Genomic DNA, 15,758 nt, shown 5'->3' with positions numbered 1-15,758 from the left:
TCATTAAGTTAGGATTTAGTCACAATTCCTGAAACAGATGTGTTTATTCCATAGCTAGAATTGAGTATCATCCCTGCTCCCCTGGATGACTCGGTCTTCACTTCTCTAACAAAACTGTCCAGAGAAAATAGTTTGTAACCAAACTAATGCATAATACTTGCTAGTGCCATGCTTTATTTTTACCTTTTTCAACCACAACATTGTCATTGTGATTATTTTACCTGCCTTAAATAGAATACTCCCCGCTATGAGCATGCCATGAAAGACCTAATGAGAATATTAGGAATTTCATCACTCAATTCTTCTCTGACTACTTCGTATCTCTCTTCCAATGCATACAAGTATATAGCTTAGATAATACTATAGTACTTCCCATTCAAAATCTTAACAATGTTTCTTCCTGCTCCCCCTTTTTATTTTTAATGCCATAAAAGACTATTTCTGTCTCTCTTTTAAGGTACAAACTATGTAACTGTGTTCCAAGAGAACAAGCTGCACATTTCTCCTACTCAGAAGTCTGACTAACATACACAGGAGCCAAAGGAAACCTCTCTTTGGATTGTGATACCCAATATCTGAAACGTGGTAGCTGCCGTTTTGTTTACAGTCTTATTCCAGGAACTGGCAGGACACAGAAATTCAGAGCAGAAGTTCTGGCAGGTATGTGGCACAAAGTTGTTCCCTTCAACACTCCAAAGTGCTTATTCTAGATTTTTTCAGTAAATATTAAAAGAAAGGTGGGCACATTAACCTTTCCTTCATTGTCTCTTCAATCAGTCTTTCCACAACATAAACAGCAATAACTAGATGGAAGAAAATCACTTATAACAAGTAATTTGCTTGATGAGTTTCTCATTGAATAAAAAAAAATTTTAAAAAAAATCTTTGCTTTCTCTGTTCTAGTGATATATAAGAACTTAAGACAAGCTTATTACCAAAGGTACTTTCCAGTAGTGTGTTAAACGTCATAACTAGCATCTAATCTAAGTAGTTTATGCTCTCTCCCTTCTGCTGCTAGAAGCGGCAGAGAGGCGATATGCTTTCCACAAAAGTATTTCGCTTTACTATGCGCTGCTATTTTCCAGTTCGAGCACAGCACAACAGGTTTATATTTTTGAAGTCAGTTAAACAAACAATAGACATGGAATGGAAATTTGGGAGATGTGTGGCAAGCCTGAGCTCTCAAATCGCAGATTTTGCACGGTATCTCTGAACTGCATGTGTCTGCACGTGAGCATGTCTGTCTGTCGGGAATGTCGGTCTAGGTGTCAGCACTGCGTGACGTGGCCGTGACGCCTGCTCAGAGCATCACCTCTCCAGAAGCTTCACACACTTTCCTGTGGGGAAAAAACCCGCTGTATTTTCCTCTCCCAAACCTTCCCCCATTCCTGTTTCCACAGATAGGCAGTAACTCTACTGACTTGTAAGGATGGCAGTTAAAATCCCTGCAACAGCGAAGCTGCATTGGCTGCGTGACCGAGGGCAGAACCAGGGCTTTTCCCATTGGGCCTCTCTCACTTCCGCTAGTAACAGATTAAGCAAACACCTAAGTTCTGCTTACTTTTGTGGGTATCCCAAATCCTTACCCGATACTGCTGTGAGTGCCAAAAATCAATAAATGTTCTTTTTCGTCCATGTTTGCTCTCTTATACAGAGCAGGTGGCACAAGGGATACTGGCATCTTTTCCAGCAAAATCTGTATCTGCACATTTCTTTTACACACATCATTCCTTATAGCGTCATGCACCACCCCACATGTTTTTTAGTAAGTAGCAAAAAAGCACATCCAAAGTATAGCAACTCTTGCACAGCCATTTGTTCCTTTACTCACCAGTGGTGGTCACCTGGGGAACATTTGTCAGGGCAGGCCCAGGACAAGAGACAAGAACAGAGGATGTAAAGGCTCTAATAGGTGACAACAAGGACTACTGAAGACACAATATTTACAGGATATCAACTCCTTTGAACAGATACAAGCATGACCCTGACACCATTTTCCTGCAGTTGGGCACAAGGAAATTGAAGAGGACTATAAATCTTTTATTAATAGTGTGGCATAAATATAAACCAGTTAAAATGGGGCTCTGATTACACCCACCAGATCTGTACATTTGTTTTCAGGTAATCTGGAAAGTACTAATGTATGAAGATGCCACATTGCCCCTCTCACAAGACAACAGGAAAGAGGAGATGCTCAAAGTCAACGCATGCTTGGCGCTTTGTATGCACTTCAGACATGACGTTGTCATTTCCTCATTCTGCCCACCAGCTTCCCACTAAGGTTCATAGGATTCCGCGCATTGAAAAAAGGCTCCACCATCACGCCTCACAACTCGCACATTTCATTTTCTGTGGAGCATTTCAGGGGAGAGGTTCAACAGGGTATGTATAAAAAGTCCTAGTGGAGAAACAGTACCACAGGAATCAGATACATCACTTGCATTCTCCATGGCAACAAATCATAACGCTAGAAATGTGAGAACAAGGATCAGATGGTTCCTCAGTTGGAGACCCATATGACTCCAAGTAATATGATCAAATATGGTTTTTTTCTTTTTCAGACCATTTCTACATTTTGCCATAATTATTCCAAAAATTGCACTTAAGCCCAGTGTTTTGCAGTCAGTGATTCTTGATGTTCCACAGGGCTGCTCAGGGTGCCCATACTTATTTGTAGTTTATTAATACGAAGCAAAGGGAATGCTTGTTTCCACCCTACAGCGCCTTACAAACGGCTCAACTGGCTTTACGTTGTGCTACAAACTCTTTGACTTCCTGCTGCAACTAAGTGCTTCCCTGCTGCAGAATTTTACTTTAATGCCCAGATCAAACACTTCCTGGCCATAGAACAAATTCCTTTTGACATTATATATGTTTTATATTCCCATACATAATTGCTTATACTGACTACTCAGGCTGAGAGCTGGTAGAGAACTGAAAAAGCTCAGTTGATACAGTCATATAGTAGCAATTTTCTTATTCGTTTTCATTATTTATTTACTGTAAACAAAAAAGCTGATTAATCCCACTCATGGGTAAGTAATACATTTCATACCTCAGAATCATGTTTATCAGAATTATACTGCTTTCCTATTAGCAGTACAGATTTATCAGCATTTTAATTGAACGCTTTCAGCAGTTCATAGAAAGCTTTACTCATGGGTAATTTGTGTAGTGGGTTTTTTGGTTTGTGTTTTTTTTTTTTAATGGCACATTTCACTGCTGCAGGCCTTTTTTTAAGCAACAGCCTTTTAGTTATTGTCTATTACTGAATCAACTTGTCGAATTAGAACTTTCTATTGATGTAGGTCTGGATTGTGTTTTATAAATTCATCTTCACCTGCTGCATTCATATTTACATTAACAAATATATTTATTTGGCTTTCTACTTTGAGGCACTGTTACTTGCAGCACTATCTTATCAATTACAAACAAAGGAAAGCCAACTCATCAAAACAGTCCAACATTATCAGAAAGCCATAGCACAGTCCTTGTTAGTGAAAATTATTTCATGTAAAGATATCTACTCTTTGCATTCAAGTGCCAGCCAAAAAGTTCCTTCAGCCACCATCTAGCACTGCTTGCTCCTCAAACCCAAGATGAAGTACCCGTATGAATTCTGCTGGCACTACATCTATGCATTTCTACACAAAAGTGTGTGCAACAAAGGAGTTAAGCAAGGTAGAATTTAGCTTCTAGGTCCCTGTGTCGGTCTTAGCTCAGTTATCACGTAAGCCTTCAAAATATGAAATAAAAGTTGCTGAAATGACTTCATTGCTTAGGGCTCAGTTTCAATACTGTGTCTTCCTGTTCCCATGATTTGTGCCAAAAGACACTTTGGACCTTACCAATGTGATACTTTATGTCTAAAAAATTAGTGTATCTTATATCCCGCTATACAGCAAAACTATTGTAGCACAACTAAATAAGACCCATTTAATTTTCTGCCCTTGAATTGCATTCATTTTCAATTTATTTTAGATATTGTTAGTATCACTTTAAACCATAGTACAGCCAGAGTTCTGCTTGCAATAATATTGTCTATGAATCTCTTCCTCTTTTCTGCAGATAAAATTAGTCATTAGAACCCCTCGCAAAATCATGTAAGCATGTCTATTTGCTGTCCCAACTAGCAGTTTGGGACAAAGGCAGGTCAAACTAAAATATCATGCTCAATGTTTACAACTCCCTGCATGTTGAGCAACATCCATATCACCTTTTGCTTGCTGAGGAACTCTGGCTCAGTAGTTTAAATAGGATATAGTAACTCCTGTCTGACACTTCTCTAATGACCTAGCAACTCCTTAGCATTAGTGCCAAGTATCTAAGAGAGCCCTTTACTGCCTTTTTGTAGATTTATCAAACAGTGTTTTATTAAAACAGACATTTCAGAGATTATGTTTAAGTAGGAAAATTCTAATTTATTTTCTAGTAATATACTTCCTAGTGTTTTTTATAATGAAAATCATATGTAATGTGATAATACGGGGTTTTCCTCTTTTTGAGGCTCTAACTTGGGAATAAAATGGGAGCCAACAACCCAAAAATTTGCAATGTACTGTTAAATGATGTCCTAGATGCTGCCAACTTCTCTTTTCTGATACCAAGTTTGATCCTAATAGTTTCACCTTATGTATGAACTCATTATCCAAGCCTCAAACATTCCTCATGGCACATGTCTGCAAAGTTTTTTCATTAAATTTCACTATTTCTGCAGAGTGGTGCTATCGCTGAATTCCACCAGAACTTTAATATCTAGCTGCTGCTAGCTTTAACAAACACCTACATTTTAGAATAGCGTCTTCAAGCCTAATGACCTTCAAGCTCTAAAGATTACAGGAACTCTCTTCAAAAGCAAAAAGACTATTTGAACTTCCTTTGAGACGTTTCTACAAGTGAAATGGAGAGCTTCACATTCAGCAGAAGTTTTCTGTAATAAAGGAAGGAATTGCTCCTAAATAGAGGTCTCACAGAAGCATAAACTAACACCTCTATTCAACTTGGCTCTGAACGCACTGCATACAAACAGCATAAAAAGTTATTCTTTATAAATGTGATTAAAAAGAATAGTTTAGGCATTTCATACTGCAACCTTACCATCTCGCCTGTTGAGCTTTGCAAAGCTGGGACTGTGAGTACTGAAGAGCTCAGAGGAACTGGTAAGGGCTGTTGAAGGTAAGGGAGATACCAATGCATCATCACAATTATCTAAAAAAAAAAAAAGGCAAAAAACAAAACATACAGAGGTCATCACATGAGCAACAAATATGCCGACTTGTGCTATCCTGAGGTGGTGTTTGTTTCTACTTAGTAGACAGACTGGAGAAAGAGCACACTTGTACTTGAATTCATGTGCGAGGCTGAAATTTACCCCCCAAAAACAACAGTCTGGTGGGATGGCAACTGGATAGGAGCTGTTGTTCAGGCATCAGACTATTTGAAAAGCTTAAAAATGTTTTACTTCCAGAGAATATTTCCTTCATTTCTTCCCCAAGCTCACACACACATGCAGATAGTTTTACTCACTCAAATGAGTAGTCTATGCTGCCTTTCCCCTCTTGCTTTCACATCCTCATCTGAGGACAGATGGGCTAGGCTAACACTCAAGTTGAATTTTTGAGCCCGTACTATTTGAATAAGGATGGAATTAGGTAAAGTAAGTTTGCTTATTACAACGCTGTCACATACACACTCAAGAACATAGTGTAGGGTTTCAGTGGAGAATTAATGGTAATAATAAATCCTCTTATTTTTAGTTGAATCTCCCATGAAGCAAACATGGATCTAATTACAAGAAAAGTCCTGCACATTAGCAGGATCTCAGGCACCACAGCATTCTCACACTCACAGAGTAAATATACAGTTTCCAAGGATAGGGAGGGTCAGGGAATAATGCATTAATGATATTTCAGGGCTACAAAAGAAAAGAAATAAAAGCAATAATTACTATAAAAATTACAGGTATGACAGCAAATTTAGCCTATTCTAAAACTGGGTGATACCTTTCCCATAATGAACCAGATTGCATTAAAATATTTCTCACTTCCTTCTGCAATGGCTCTCTACAAAAGTATCTGGGCTGTTCTAATAAAAATCCATCTCTATGTGAAAAAAATTGTAATCAATATAATTGATATCAGTGCATTAAATGATGGACCTCAAAAAGCAAACCTAAGTATGAAATCCTTTCCATCTCTTGGGTTACCATCAGCAAAAAGGTTTAACAAGATCTGCAAGTTAGACAAACTAAGGACAAGTATGCCACTGATGTTTTTAGCCAACAAAACAAGTTACTGAAGCCCTGAGCAGATTTTCTATCACAGCATTTGAGTCTCAAAGAGAACTTATGATTGCAATGCAGAAATGTCTGTGGAGTGCCGTGCTCCCTGATGCGCGTGAGATCAAGCCATAATTGTTGCGTCTGGACTTAAATCCATAAATTAAAATAAAGCTCTTAAATTCACTGTCACTTCTGACCTGAACAGTGATTTAAACAAAGATCTCAAATGGTAAGCACATCAGGGCACTGAACTCACCCAAACTTTTGTGTTTTATAGAACCTAGTGGAGAGGTTGGGAACCTCTCAAAAGGCAGTTCAAGGTCTTTGCAACAGATCTACATGACTATTCAGCATCACTTAAAACCTGAAGTTGAAAATAACCGAACACAAAGATTTCAATTCAAGTACTGTCTAGACTGTTGGCTCTTTTCAGTTCCCTGCCGTTGCTCCTGGACCAGGAGAGAACTCAGCACGTCAGCTTGTGATCTATAAGTTGACCATGGCAAGATCTGGATTCTTACTGTTCCCTGATGGTCTGATTAGATACCTACAGGACACCAAATGTCTCAGCAGAACAGCAAGTGTAAACCATTTCAGGGCAATGCATTTAAAGTTTTTCCTGGGATCTCTGGAGGTTCCAGCCTGGGAAGGGACAATTAGCTCTTTAACCACCACATCCTTTGCTTCTGTCCCCAGACACACTTACCTGGATCTCTGCTACTATAGCATTACAACATCATTTTTACACCGAATTCTGGGTTCCTTATTTGGTTTTCATCAACAACAACAAAAAAAGGAAAAAAAAAACCCCAAAACAAAACAAAGCCTACAGCCAGGGATTCTTCTCTGAATTTATATCTAACTATAAAACCATGTTATTTTAAGGCTTTGCGATTTAGGACATCATTAACAATTTGGAGACGGTTCTGAGAGCACCAGGATCAATACAGTCCAACTTCTGATATAAGACAATAATGATTGATTGACTAGAGAGTGCAAGCAGGAATTTCCTCCAAGTGAAGTTAATTCTTCAGTGGACACTCTGATGAGATGCAAGGTCACTCTTCCACCTTTCCCTCAGTCAAAACTCACCTTGCAACATTGGATGCTGCACCCCACAGCTCCTCATGCACAGAGCTACAATGTAAGACATAGCACAGCTTTTACATACCAAATGAAATTTCAAAGTACAGTTCAGTAAGATGCTTAGGACGCATCAGTCAATTTGTACGTGCACAACAATCCAGATCATATGCAGAGTAGCTCTGATGTATACCTTATTAGAGACACTACACATGAACTGTAGAGATTTTGAGATTGGTATCTCTTTGTATCTCTGGATCGATGGGCAGAGGCCAACCGTATGAGCTTTAATAAGGCCAAGTGCTGGGTCCTGCACTTTGGCCACAACAACCCCATGCAACGCTACAGGCTTGGGGAGGAGTGGCTGGAGAGCAGCCCGGCGGAAAGGGACCTGGGGGTGCTGGTTGACAGCCGGCTGAACATGAGCCGGCAGTGTGCCCAGGTGGCCAACAGCGTCCTGGCCTGTATCAGGAATAGTGTGGCCAGCAGGAGTAGGGAAGTGATTGTGCCCCTGTACTCGGCACTGGTGAGGCTGCACCTTGAATCCTGTGTTCAGTTTTGGGCCTCTCACGACAAGAAGGATGTTGAGGTGCTGGAGCGTGTCCAGAGAAGGGCAACGAAGCTGGTGAGGGGTCTGGAGCACAAGTCTTATGAGGAGCGGCTGAGGGAACTGGGGTTGTTTAGTCTGGAGAAGAGGAGGCTGAGAGGAGACCTTATCGCTCTCTACAACTACCTGAAAGGGGGTTGTGGCGACATGGGTGTTGGTCTCTTCTCCCAAGTAACTAGTGATAGGACAAGAGGAAATGGCCTCAAGTTGCGCCAGGGGAGGTTTAGATTGGATATTAGGAAAAATTTCTTCACTGAGAGGGTGGTCAGGCATTGGAACAGGCTGCCCAGGGAGGTGGTGGAGTCGCCATCTCTGGAAGTGTTCAAAAAACGTGTGGATGTGGCGCTTCAGGACATGGTTTAGGGAACATGGTGGTGCTGGATTAATGGTTGGACTTGATGATCTTGAAGGTCCTTTTCAACCTAGTGATTCTGTGATTCTGTAAAACTTAGCTGAAACAGGCCATGGGGTTCAAAAACGTAGGATGTGCACATAAGAGTGAGGATCATCCCATAGGTCCTGCTTCCATGAGAAGGCAGAGTTGAAAAAAAAACCAAACTCACACAAAGAAAACCCAGCACACACCTCTCCCAAGATTATGAAACCCTCCAAGAAAGGATGTTGTTATCATATGTCCTTTTTGATGGGTGCAGACAAGAAAGAGATGAAGATGAAACATTTTGTGCTTATGCAAGGTCAGAGAAGACCCATGGTAAAACCAGAAGCAGAACCAATGTATATGGATTCCAACCATACAATCCCAGCACACACATTTCAAGAGACTTCATCTCCCTCTCTTGTGACAGAAACAGACCTTTATTCCAGCTGCTCCCAGGTTTCTAGTTTATGACCCTACTCCTTTTGCCTTGGCAATTTGCCTGTCAGAACACAAACATTGCTTCTTTGAGTGAACTGCATTATATACCTACTAAAAACCTTGTTTTTAACAAAGAAAATTCCACACTACAGAATCATTTAAAAATAACTGGACACGCAAAGAAAAGCATTTACTAGTCAGTTGTTTTCTCCTATGCTTCCTTGCCAACTAGATAAACAGCAAAAAAAAGTGTTTAATTGTACTTATAAGCTATCTTCATGCAAATCACATCACAATATAGATGTTGACTTGCATTTGAGAAATGAGTGCTGGCCTTGACTGTGCAGAGTTCAGAGAAACACACAATTACAGATAGCATTTACAGTGTCATGTGTGTGATTAGTACTGTCACCAGCAATCTTGCTTCTGAAATTTAGAAAAATACTTACCCATATCAACTCAATTTTTCTGATTGTTATTCACGTTTGATTTTTAGAAAATTATAAATTAGCAAAAAACAAATGAGAAACTCAACCTTTTATGAAGCTGTTTTGATTATTGGTTTTGACACCTTTCTTGTAGCTTTAATAGTCCTCCAAGTAAAAACAATGAAATCTTTACTCCCCCTTGCCCCATTTATTTTAATTTTGTCCAAAACCACCTCTTTTAAAACAGAAATGTTATGAGTTCAAAAGCATCCAAGTGAGATTTAGACACAAAAACTCTTGGGCTCCTTTGAAACATGCTAGATAATACCAGCTTTAGTTAGTAGTCCATAAAATAATTAACTTCAAAAAAGTCCTTTTGCCCAAATATGTAATTAAGCTCTGTATTTGGTGAAGGCCTTTAAAACCTGTGACAAGTGTGAAAAAATAACAGAGAAAATGTATCCAAATCCTAGAGAGATAGGATTTCAAATGTTTCTGAAGCACAGCAGTCTTTTGATACATAGCTAATATTACCAAAATTGAGTTTGCATAGAAATCAGAGATTCAGCTCAATCTTACTAATTCTTCAAGTATATGCTTTATATCAGTGTTGGTAGGCGTGGCGTGATGCAGTTTATAACTTTCTTCAAGCTTGATATAACATTAGTGGCAGCAACCAACATGAATTCAAAATAATTCTGATTAGTGGACACTGAAAACATTTAGGAAGCCATAAACACTCAAAACCCATCATGATCACACTAATGTTTCTTTCATCCTGTCCTTTGAAGAGGATCAATCCCCTAGAACACAGGCAGTGTCATTACTAGCCATAACTGAGATGTGTTAACAAACCTGTCCTGCTGCTATTTCCCTTGTCCACTTGAAGAGTCAGTTGGACAAAACACATTGATTTCCACTTGTGAGGGCCGTCCAGAAAGGTCACGATCATTTCCTTAATGAAAGCTTTGATGAAGAGGACATGATCAGTGAAAGATCACCAATCCCTGGGCTCCATGGATTTCCCATACATCAGATTTGAACTGCTTTTAGTAGCATTGTACCCTCACCAAGACAAAAGTGCAGAAAGCCTTTGACTGTGAAGCTCACATTACTTCTACCTGGTAGTATATCGTTAGTCAGGATCTCTTATCGGTATGATAAGTAGCACCACACTTACACCAACAATCTCTTATCACCGTAAAGAGAAAGTATTTGACAAGCCACAGTAAGACTGTGGTCTGTGCTGCAGCTACTCTATTAGTGACCATAAATATAATGAAATAGTCATAAATTCCACAAGAAAGCAGTACCCTGAGTAGGAACACGGGACTAGTGTAGGAACACGGGACTAGTATTGCTCAACAATGCAACTGAAGGAAGGGTAGGGAACAGGACCCAACATGCAAACTATTAACAGAGCGAAAATTGCTTCCTCTCTGCAAAATGTACAGATTGGAGAAGATGAAAAAAGAAAATTATAACCCAGAAACTGGTGTGGGTAGGCCTTACAATGGAGTTCAAAAGAGGAATTCAGAAGAGGATAAGTGACATGCCTCCTACATCACTCCACAGTAATAGGCGACTTTTTAGGGGAAGATAACTGCCTCCTGTAGGTGCTTTCCTTCCAGTATATGGGGCCTGGTGCATCAGCAAACAGCCCCCAGATCAGACCTCGCTCATACGTCTCAGCTGAACCAGATACAAGCTGTGCAATGAGGGCAGGAGTGCTTGTGACCAGTGGTGCAAACCCTTGCCCGAACCACAATCCCTGAGCTTCAGAGGTAGTTTAACAAGGGCTTCATGTAATCCCACAGACCTTTTGTCCACAGCTTGCTATTTAAATGTAGATATATCTATTCTATAGTAAACATGGAAGATATTTCAGGGTAAATCAGAGGCCTTGTAGCTTCTTCTTGGAAGCCTCACTTGGACCTTAAAGGTATTTTATTTAAGTGGGACTTTTGTTGCCAAGATATAATTTTATTCATTATTAAAATACCAGCAGAGTTACAGATGGTACTGAAGTTAAATTGTGTGCATCATTTTGATTGCAACTGTAAATTGTCTCTGTACTGGGATTTGAAGTGGAAAAGATTCACTGGTATTTATAGGCTAGATAAAATTCCTTTTAGCATTACCCACTTAATGGCATACTTTGTTTTAAAGACATAAACCGTGCATTTTGTACCATGCCTCTAACAGCGCTCAGGAGTGACAACTGATGCCATCCACTTCATCTGTTTGTCTCCTGCTTTCTGTAGCTAAAACTCTCCTTTGTAAAGATGAGAAATAAATATTTGGATTTACTGTGGAAATTAACCTTCCACCTTTACAGTCCAATGAGGTGCATGTGTATGGGAGAAGGAGGCGCTTCTGTGAGGGGGAAAAACAAAAGAAATAGGAAATGGAGTAACACAGAGTATGGCTGCATATTTAGAAGAGATTGAGACGATTTCTATATCAAGAGTCCTACACAAAACATCTCACCGGGATTACCACATAGTTGTAGGTTCTACTACCACGAATATCTTAGTAAGCGATTCTTGGAAAGATGAAGAGGAAAAAAAGAACAGTTTCTGTAAAGAGAAATTCCTTCTTTTTTCCTCCCGCCCCCCCCCTCCCTGAGACCGGCTATACTCGCACGCACAGCTGTGGCCTCCATCTGTTAGCTGAAAAGCATGGCATATTTTTTGAGATATAAGACACTAGAGAAAGTACTTAACAATACAACAATGTTCCTTTTTCTTTCCTTGCTGTACTGAGGGTAAACATTAATAGTTTAGCTAATCATGAACTCTTCCTAAACAACTGTAAATTACATAAGTGTTCTTTCATATGCCTGTAAACCTTGACATAAAAACATTACTCAGGGCATTTATAGAGCATCCTTTTATGATAGTCTACACATGTAACCTTATCCTACAAAAAGTGGTCAGGTCTGGTTTTGAATGATGCAAGAGGCTCTCAGAAAACTCTGATTCAAGAGTGGGTCTTATTTTTTTACTGAAACAAGCATATCTGCTGTGTAACTCCTACTCACAATAATGAAGTAGGAGTCAATTTGAGGAACAGAGCAATCGTGTTACACGTGGGCTTATGAAGCCAAAATGCAAATTTCAAATAACCATCAATGCAGCTCCAGTGAACTAACATACAGAAGCAACTCTTGTTTCAAGAGGGTATCCTGGCTTTGGCTAAAACATGACAGAGGGTCAAAGAACATCTGACAAAGCCAATTACCAACAAACATTAAAGAAAAATGTCTTTGTGTTTAAGGAACGAAAGTTCTCAGATTCCAGCTCTGTCATAGTCCATGCCATTTAGGTGAATCATAATGTCTGCCTCTACAAAGTGAAGGTACCCTTCACTTCATCTTATATTACACCCTTTTCATTAGGATCACAGGGGATTTTTTAGAACAGGAATAAGCTGTTGCCAATGAACGGCAAATCCATCACAGAAATCCGTTGACTAAGAGGACAGTCTGAGATCTCAAAAATTACTGAAATCACTGTTACTTCTATACAGAAGAGAAAAAAAAAAAAGACCACATCAAAAGGATGTGGTGACTCAGATCATCAACATTCATATTCCAATGAACAAACCTGCAAAAGCATATCATTGTCCAAAGCTGTGATTTATTCTCAACAAGTGTAACAGCAGTTGTCAGGGCTTCTTACCACTTTCTACTCAGAATATAATGCTTCTTGTGCTTATTTGTCTTTTCCTTCCACATTTGTGAGATCCTGCTAATTTAAGAGCGCTCTGATCTTTGACCTGAGATTGGAAAGCTACAAAGCTGGCCCAGCGGGTGGAACAGATTTTATATCTGAAGTTTACCCTTTTGACATGTAACGCACTTCAGTAGACAGACAGTATATATATCCCTTCAATCCATGGCAGGGCAATACCCCCAGAGATTGCTGTTCTGTACAGGAAAACACAGGTGAGTGATTTTGTCAGCACAGGGCAGTTTTTGCTACATTATGAAAAATACAATCCAAGAACAGAGGCCCTTCGCTATGGCCACACAGCATCACAAGCATCCTTTTTATCCTGGCGTACATAAGATCTGTTACTTGTGCATTTCAAACAAAGTAGTTGATATTTTCCAAAGATCAAGACTGTTTTTTAAAGTTTCAGAAGTTTTAGCAGCACTCACAAAAACATAAACTTGATGTTCTTCAAAAGCATCAGACTTTGCCACAATCATGCCCTATTCACCAGAGGTCATCACTGAGGGAGGAGTTCAGGGCTCCATCAATTAAACCAAATGGATTCCAAAAAACCAAGCAGTGTATGCCTTAAAATATCATAATACATACAATTAAAACAATACTGGATTTGCAGAAAAATATGTTGATGTATATGCACACATCATATGTGTGCTTGGCTGCCAAGCTCATTATTAGAAGAAAAACACAAGAATGATCAGAGGCAGCTGGAGTGAGTTCAGTATAGGCATTCACCAACACAAAATTAAAATGCAGAGTGGAGTAAGGCAGATTTTCTGCTGATGTAACTCAGTGTTAAGATAGTTCAGGAATTCATTGGTGAAGCAGTTTTTCAAAGTTGCCTAAATACAAATTTTTAAATGGCAATGTAAATACCTGTTTCAAGGAGAATAATGTTTGGGGGAGGGTGGTGGAAACGAGGAAAGAAATAAAGAAAAGCTTTCCACACAACAACAGCGGCAAATAGGTTAGCATGCTGACTAGAACATGAAAACCTGTTTGAGAAACATAAGTGCTTTATTTGCAGGGGTGGGGAGAGTTGACCATCTCAGGTTACTAACACCATTGGGGAAAAAGAAATCAGTTTTCTAGTCCCATTTGGAAATAGAATAACTTCAGCAATCTAAGTAGAGCCATGACACCTTCTACCCCCTGATATTCAGTCCAGTAAGACAGAAATATAGTTCTGACTACTTCTCCAAACTGGATGAGTCTTTCAAACAGATTGTCATCTATACTGTTCCCCACACCTTTAGTGACCTTCAAATTTAGCATGCTTGTAGCAGCACTGCTGCAAACCTCAGTGAAGCATCTCAACACCAACTGCTTATCACCATCACACCTATGACTACAGACACATAAGCTCAGAGACTTAAGCAAGGACTGGTATTACCTTACTCTGCCTTTATGGAGGTGCAGCATGTTAGTGGGGTTACCTTAGAGAACAAAAATAAGAATACTATTCCCATGGTGTGTTTCCTTTTGTGGATTTTCCATGAGTTCAGGGATGAATGTAAAAAGAGAAGTTAAGAGAGAATTAGCCATGTAGAAGTTCTTGTCTCCTAGTGCTTCCCAGTACAGTACTATAGTTCACATACTCTCAGTTTCTTTGCAGTGCTGCAGTTTCCCCCCACCTTGGAGCAAGACCCATGAGTATCTGCATCAGTGTGATGCCCCATTCCCATTCTCTAACACAACCACCACTTCAGAAGGGCAATGAAGTTGGGCAACTTCTATCACGTGAGAAACTTGATCAGGCCTCAGCTTTCTCAAAGAGATTTTCTTCTGCTCTGGTTTTCCTGTGGACCTCTATGGAAAAGTGCTCATTCATGCAGGCAGTCATTGCAAAGACTTTCAGACAATGCCATATCTTCGTCTGCTAAGGTTATTTTGTGCACATCTATATTTACAGCCACTATCTCTAAGCAAACAACAGCAGCAGCTAGAAAGGTGTGGAATGCTGATGAATTTCACAGGCATACCCAGGTAACAATGCACAGCAATTTAAAAGCCTTCAATAACCAACAGCTTGTCCCTTGAATTTTCAAATCATTCATGGTCAAGTCAATTCATGTTTTATTTTTCCTTTGAATCTTTGGTGAACTCATGGATAAAATTGATTAAAGGGGAAAAAATACACAGCATGGGGTTCACTAAATGTTTTCTGTTTGGAAGAGAACCTCTTCAAATCATGTAACATGCTTTTCAGTATGCCGTCCTGCAATTATAACTCTGAGAATTTCAGGGTATCCTGTAAGGCTGAGAGAATGTTCAATTTGCAGGCTGTGAGCAAGGATTAACAAAGACGAAGGTAGTAGTAAGTGCCCATGTACCACTGCATTTAAATGCAATGTCATTTCAAGGGATGATAAGTAGTCATTTCATGTCTCAATACCCTCCAACAAAAACACCTTATTTAGCCCCAAAACACCAATTTTTAAGACTCTCCTATGCAAGTTAATGGTATAGATAACAGACCAGATAGAAAAAAAGTCAAAAATTCCCATTCTTAAGCAAGGTGAATACAGCTTTGATGCCAGTTTAAAGATGAAAATTTCTGCCAGGCATTTCTTAGGGCAGCACGTTCTCGCTTCATCAGTCACAGTGGCATTTTTAATGCCACAGGAGAAGAGAAACCTATAAAACTGTTAGAGCAAACACGTTGTCAAATAAGCAAGAGAGTTTATACACAAATTTTTTATTTTTCTAACTAACCACGAATATTTTGGGAATCAGTATCGAGACCCTCATACTACAGTTTTTGCTACAATCTTATGCAATGTTAGGCTCCAATCCCATGCTCTGA

General features: G+C 39.5%; 1 protein-coding gene across 1 annotated transcript in view; it reads right to left on the bottom strand.

Annotated features, from left to right (window-relative positions):
* CNTNAP5 (contactin associated protein family member 5) overlaps positions 1–15,758 on the bottom strand; it is a gene marked incomplete at its 5' end in the record, with an annotated part of 301,416 nt that overhangs the window by 222,703 nt on the left and 62,955 nt on the right. The window contains one exon of the mRNA XM_082001654.1: positions 5,098–5,208. Coding sequence (XP_081857780.1) covers positions 5,098–5,208 — 111 coding nt within the window. The remainder of the gene's footprint in view (positions 1–5,097; positions 5,209–15,758) is intronic.

The sequence above is a fragment of the Phaethon aethereus genome, assembly GCF_964289735.1.
Source record: "Phaethon aethereus genome assembly, chromosome: 6".
Classification (NCBI taxonomy): Eukaryota; Metazoa; Chordata; class Aves; order Phaethontiformes; family Phaethontidae; genus Phaethon; species Phaethon aethereus.
This window is presented reverse-complemented; position numbering and strand designations above follow the sequence as displayed.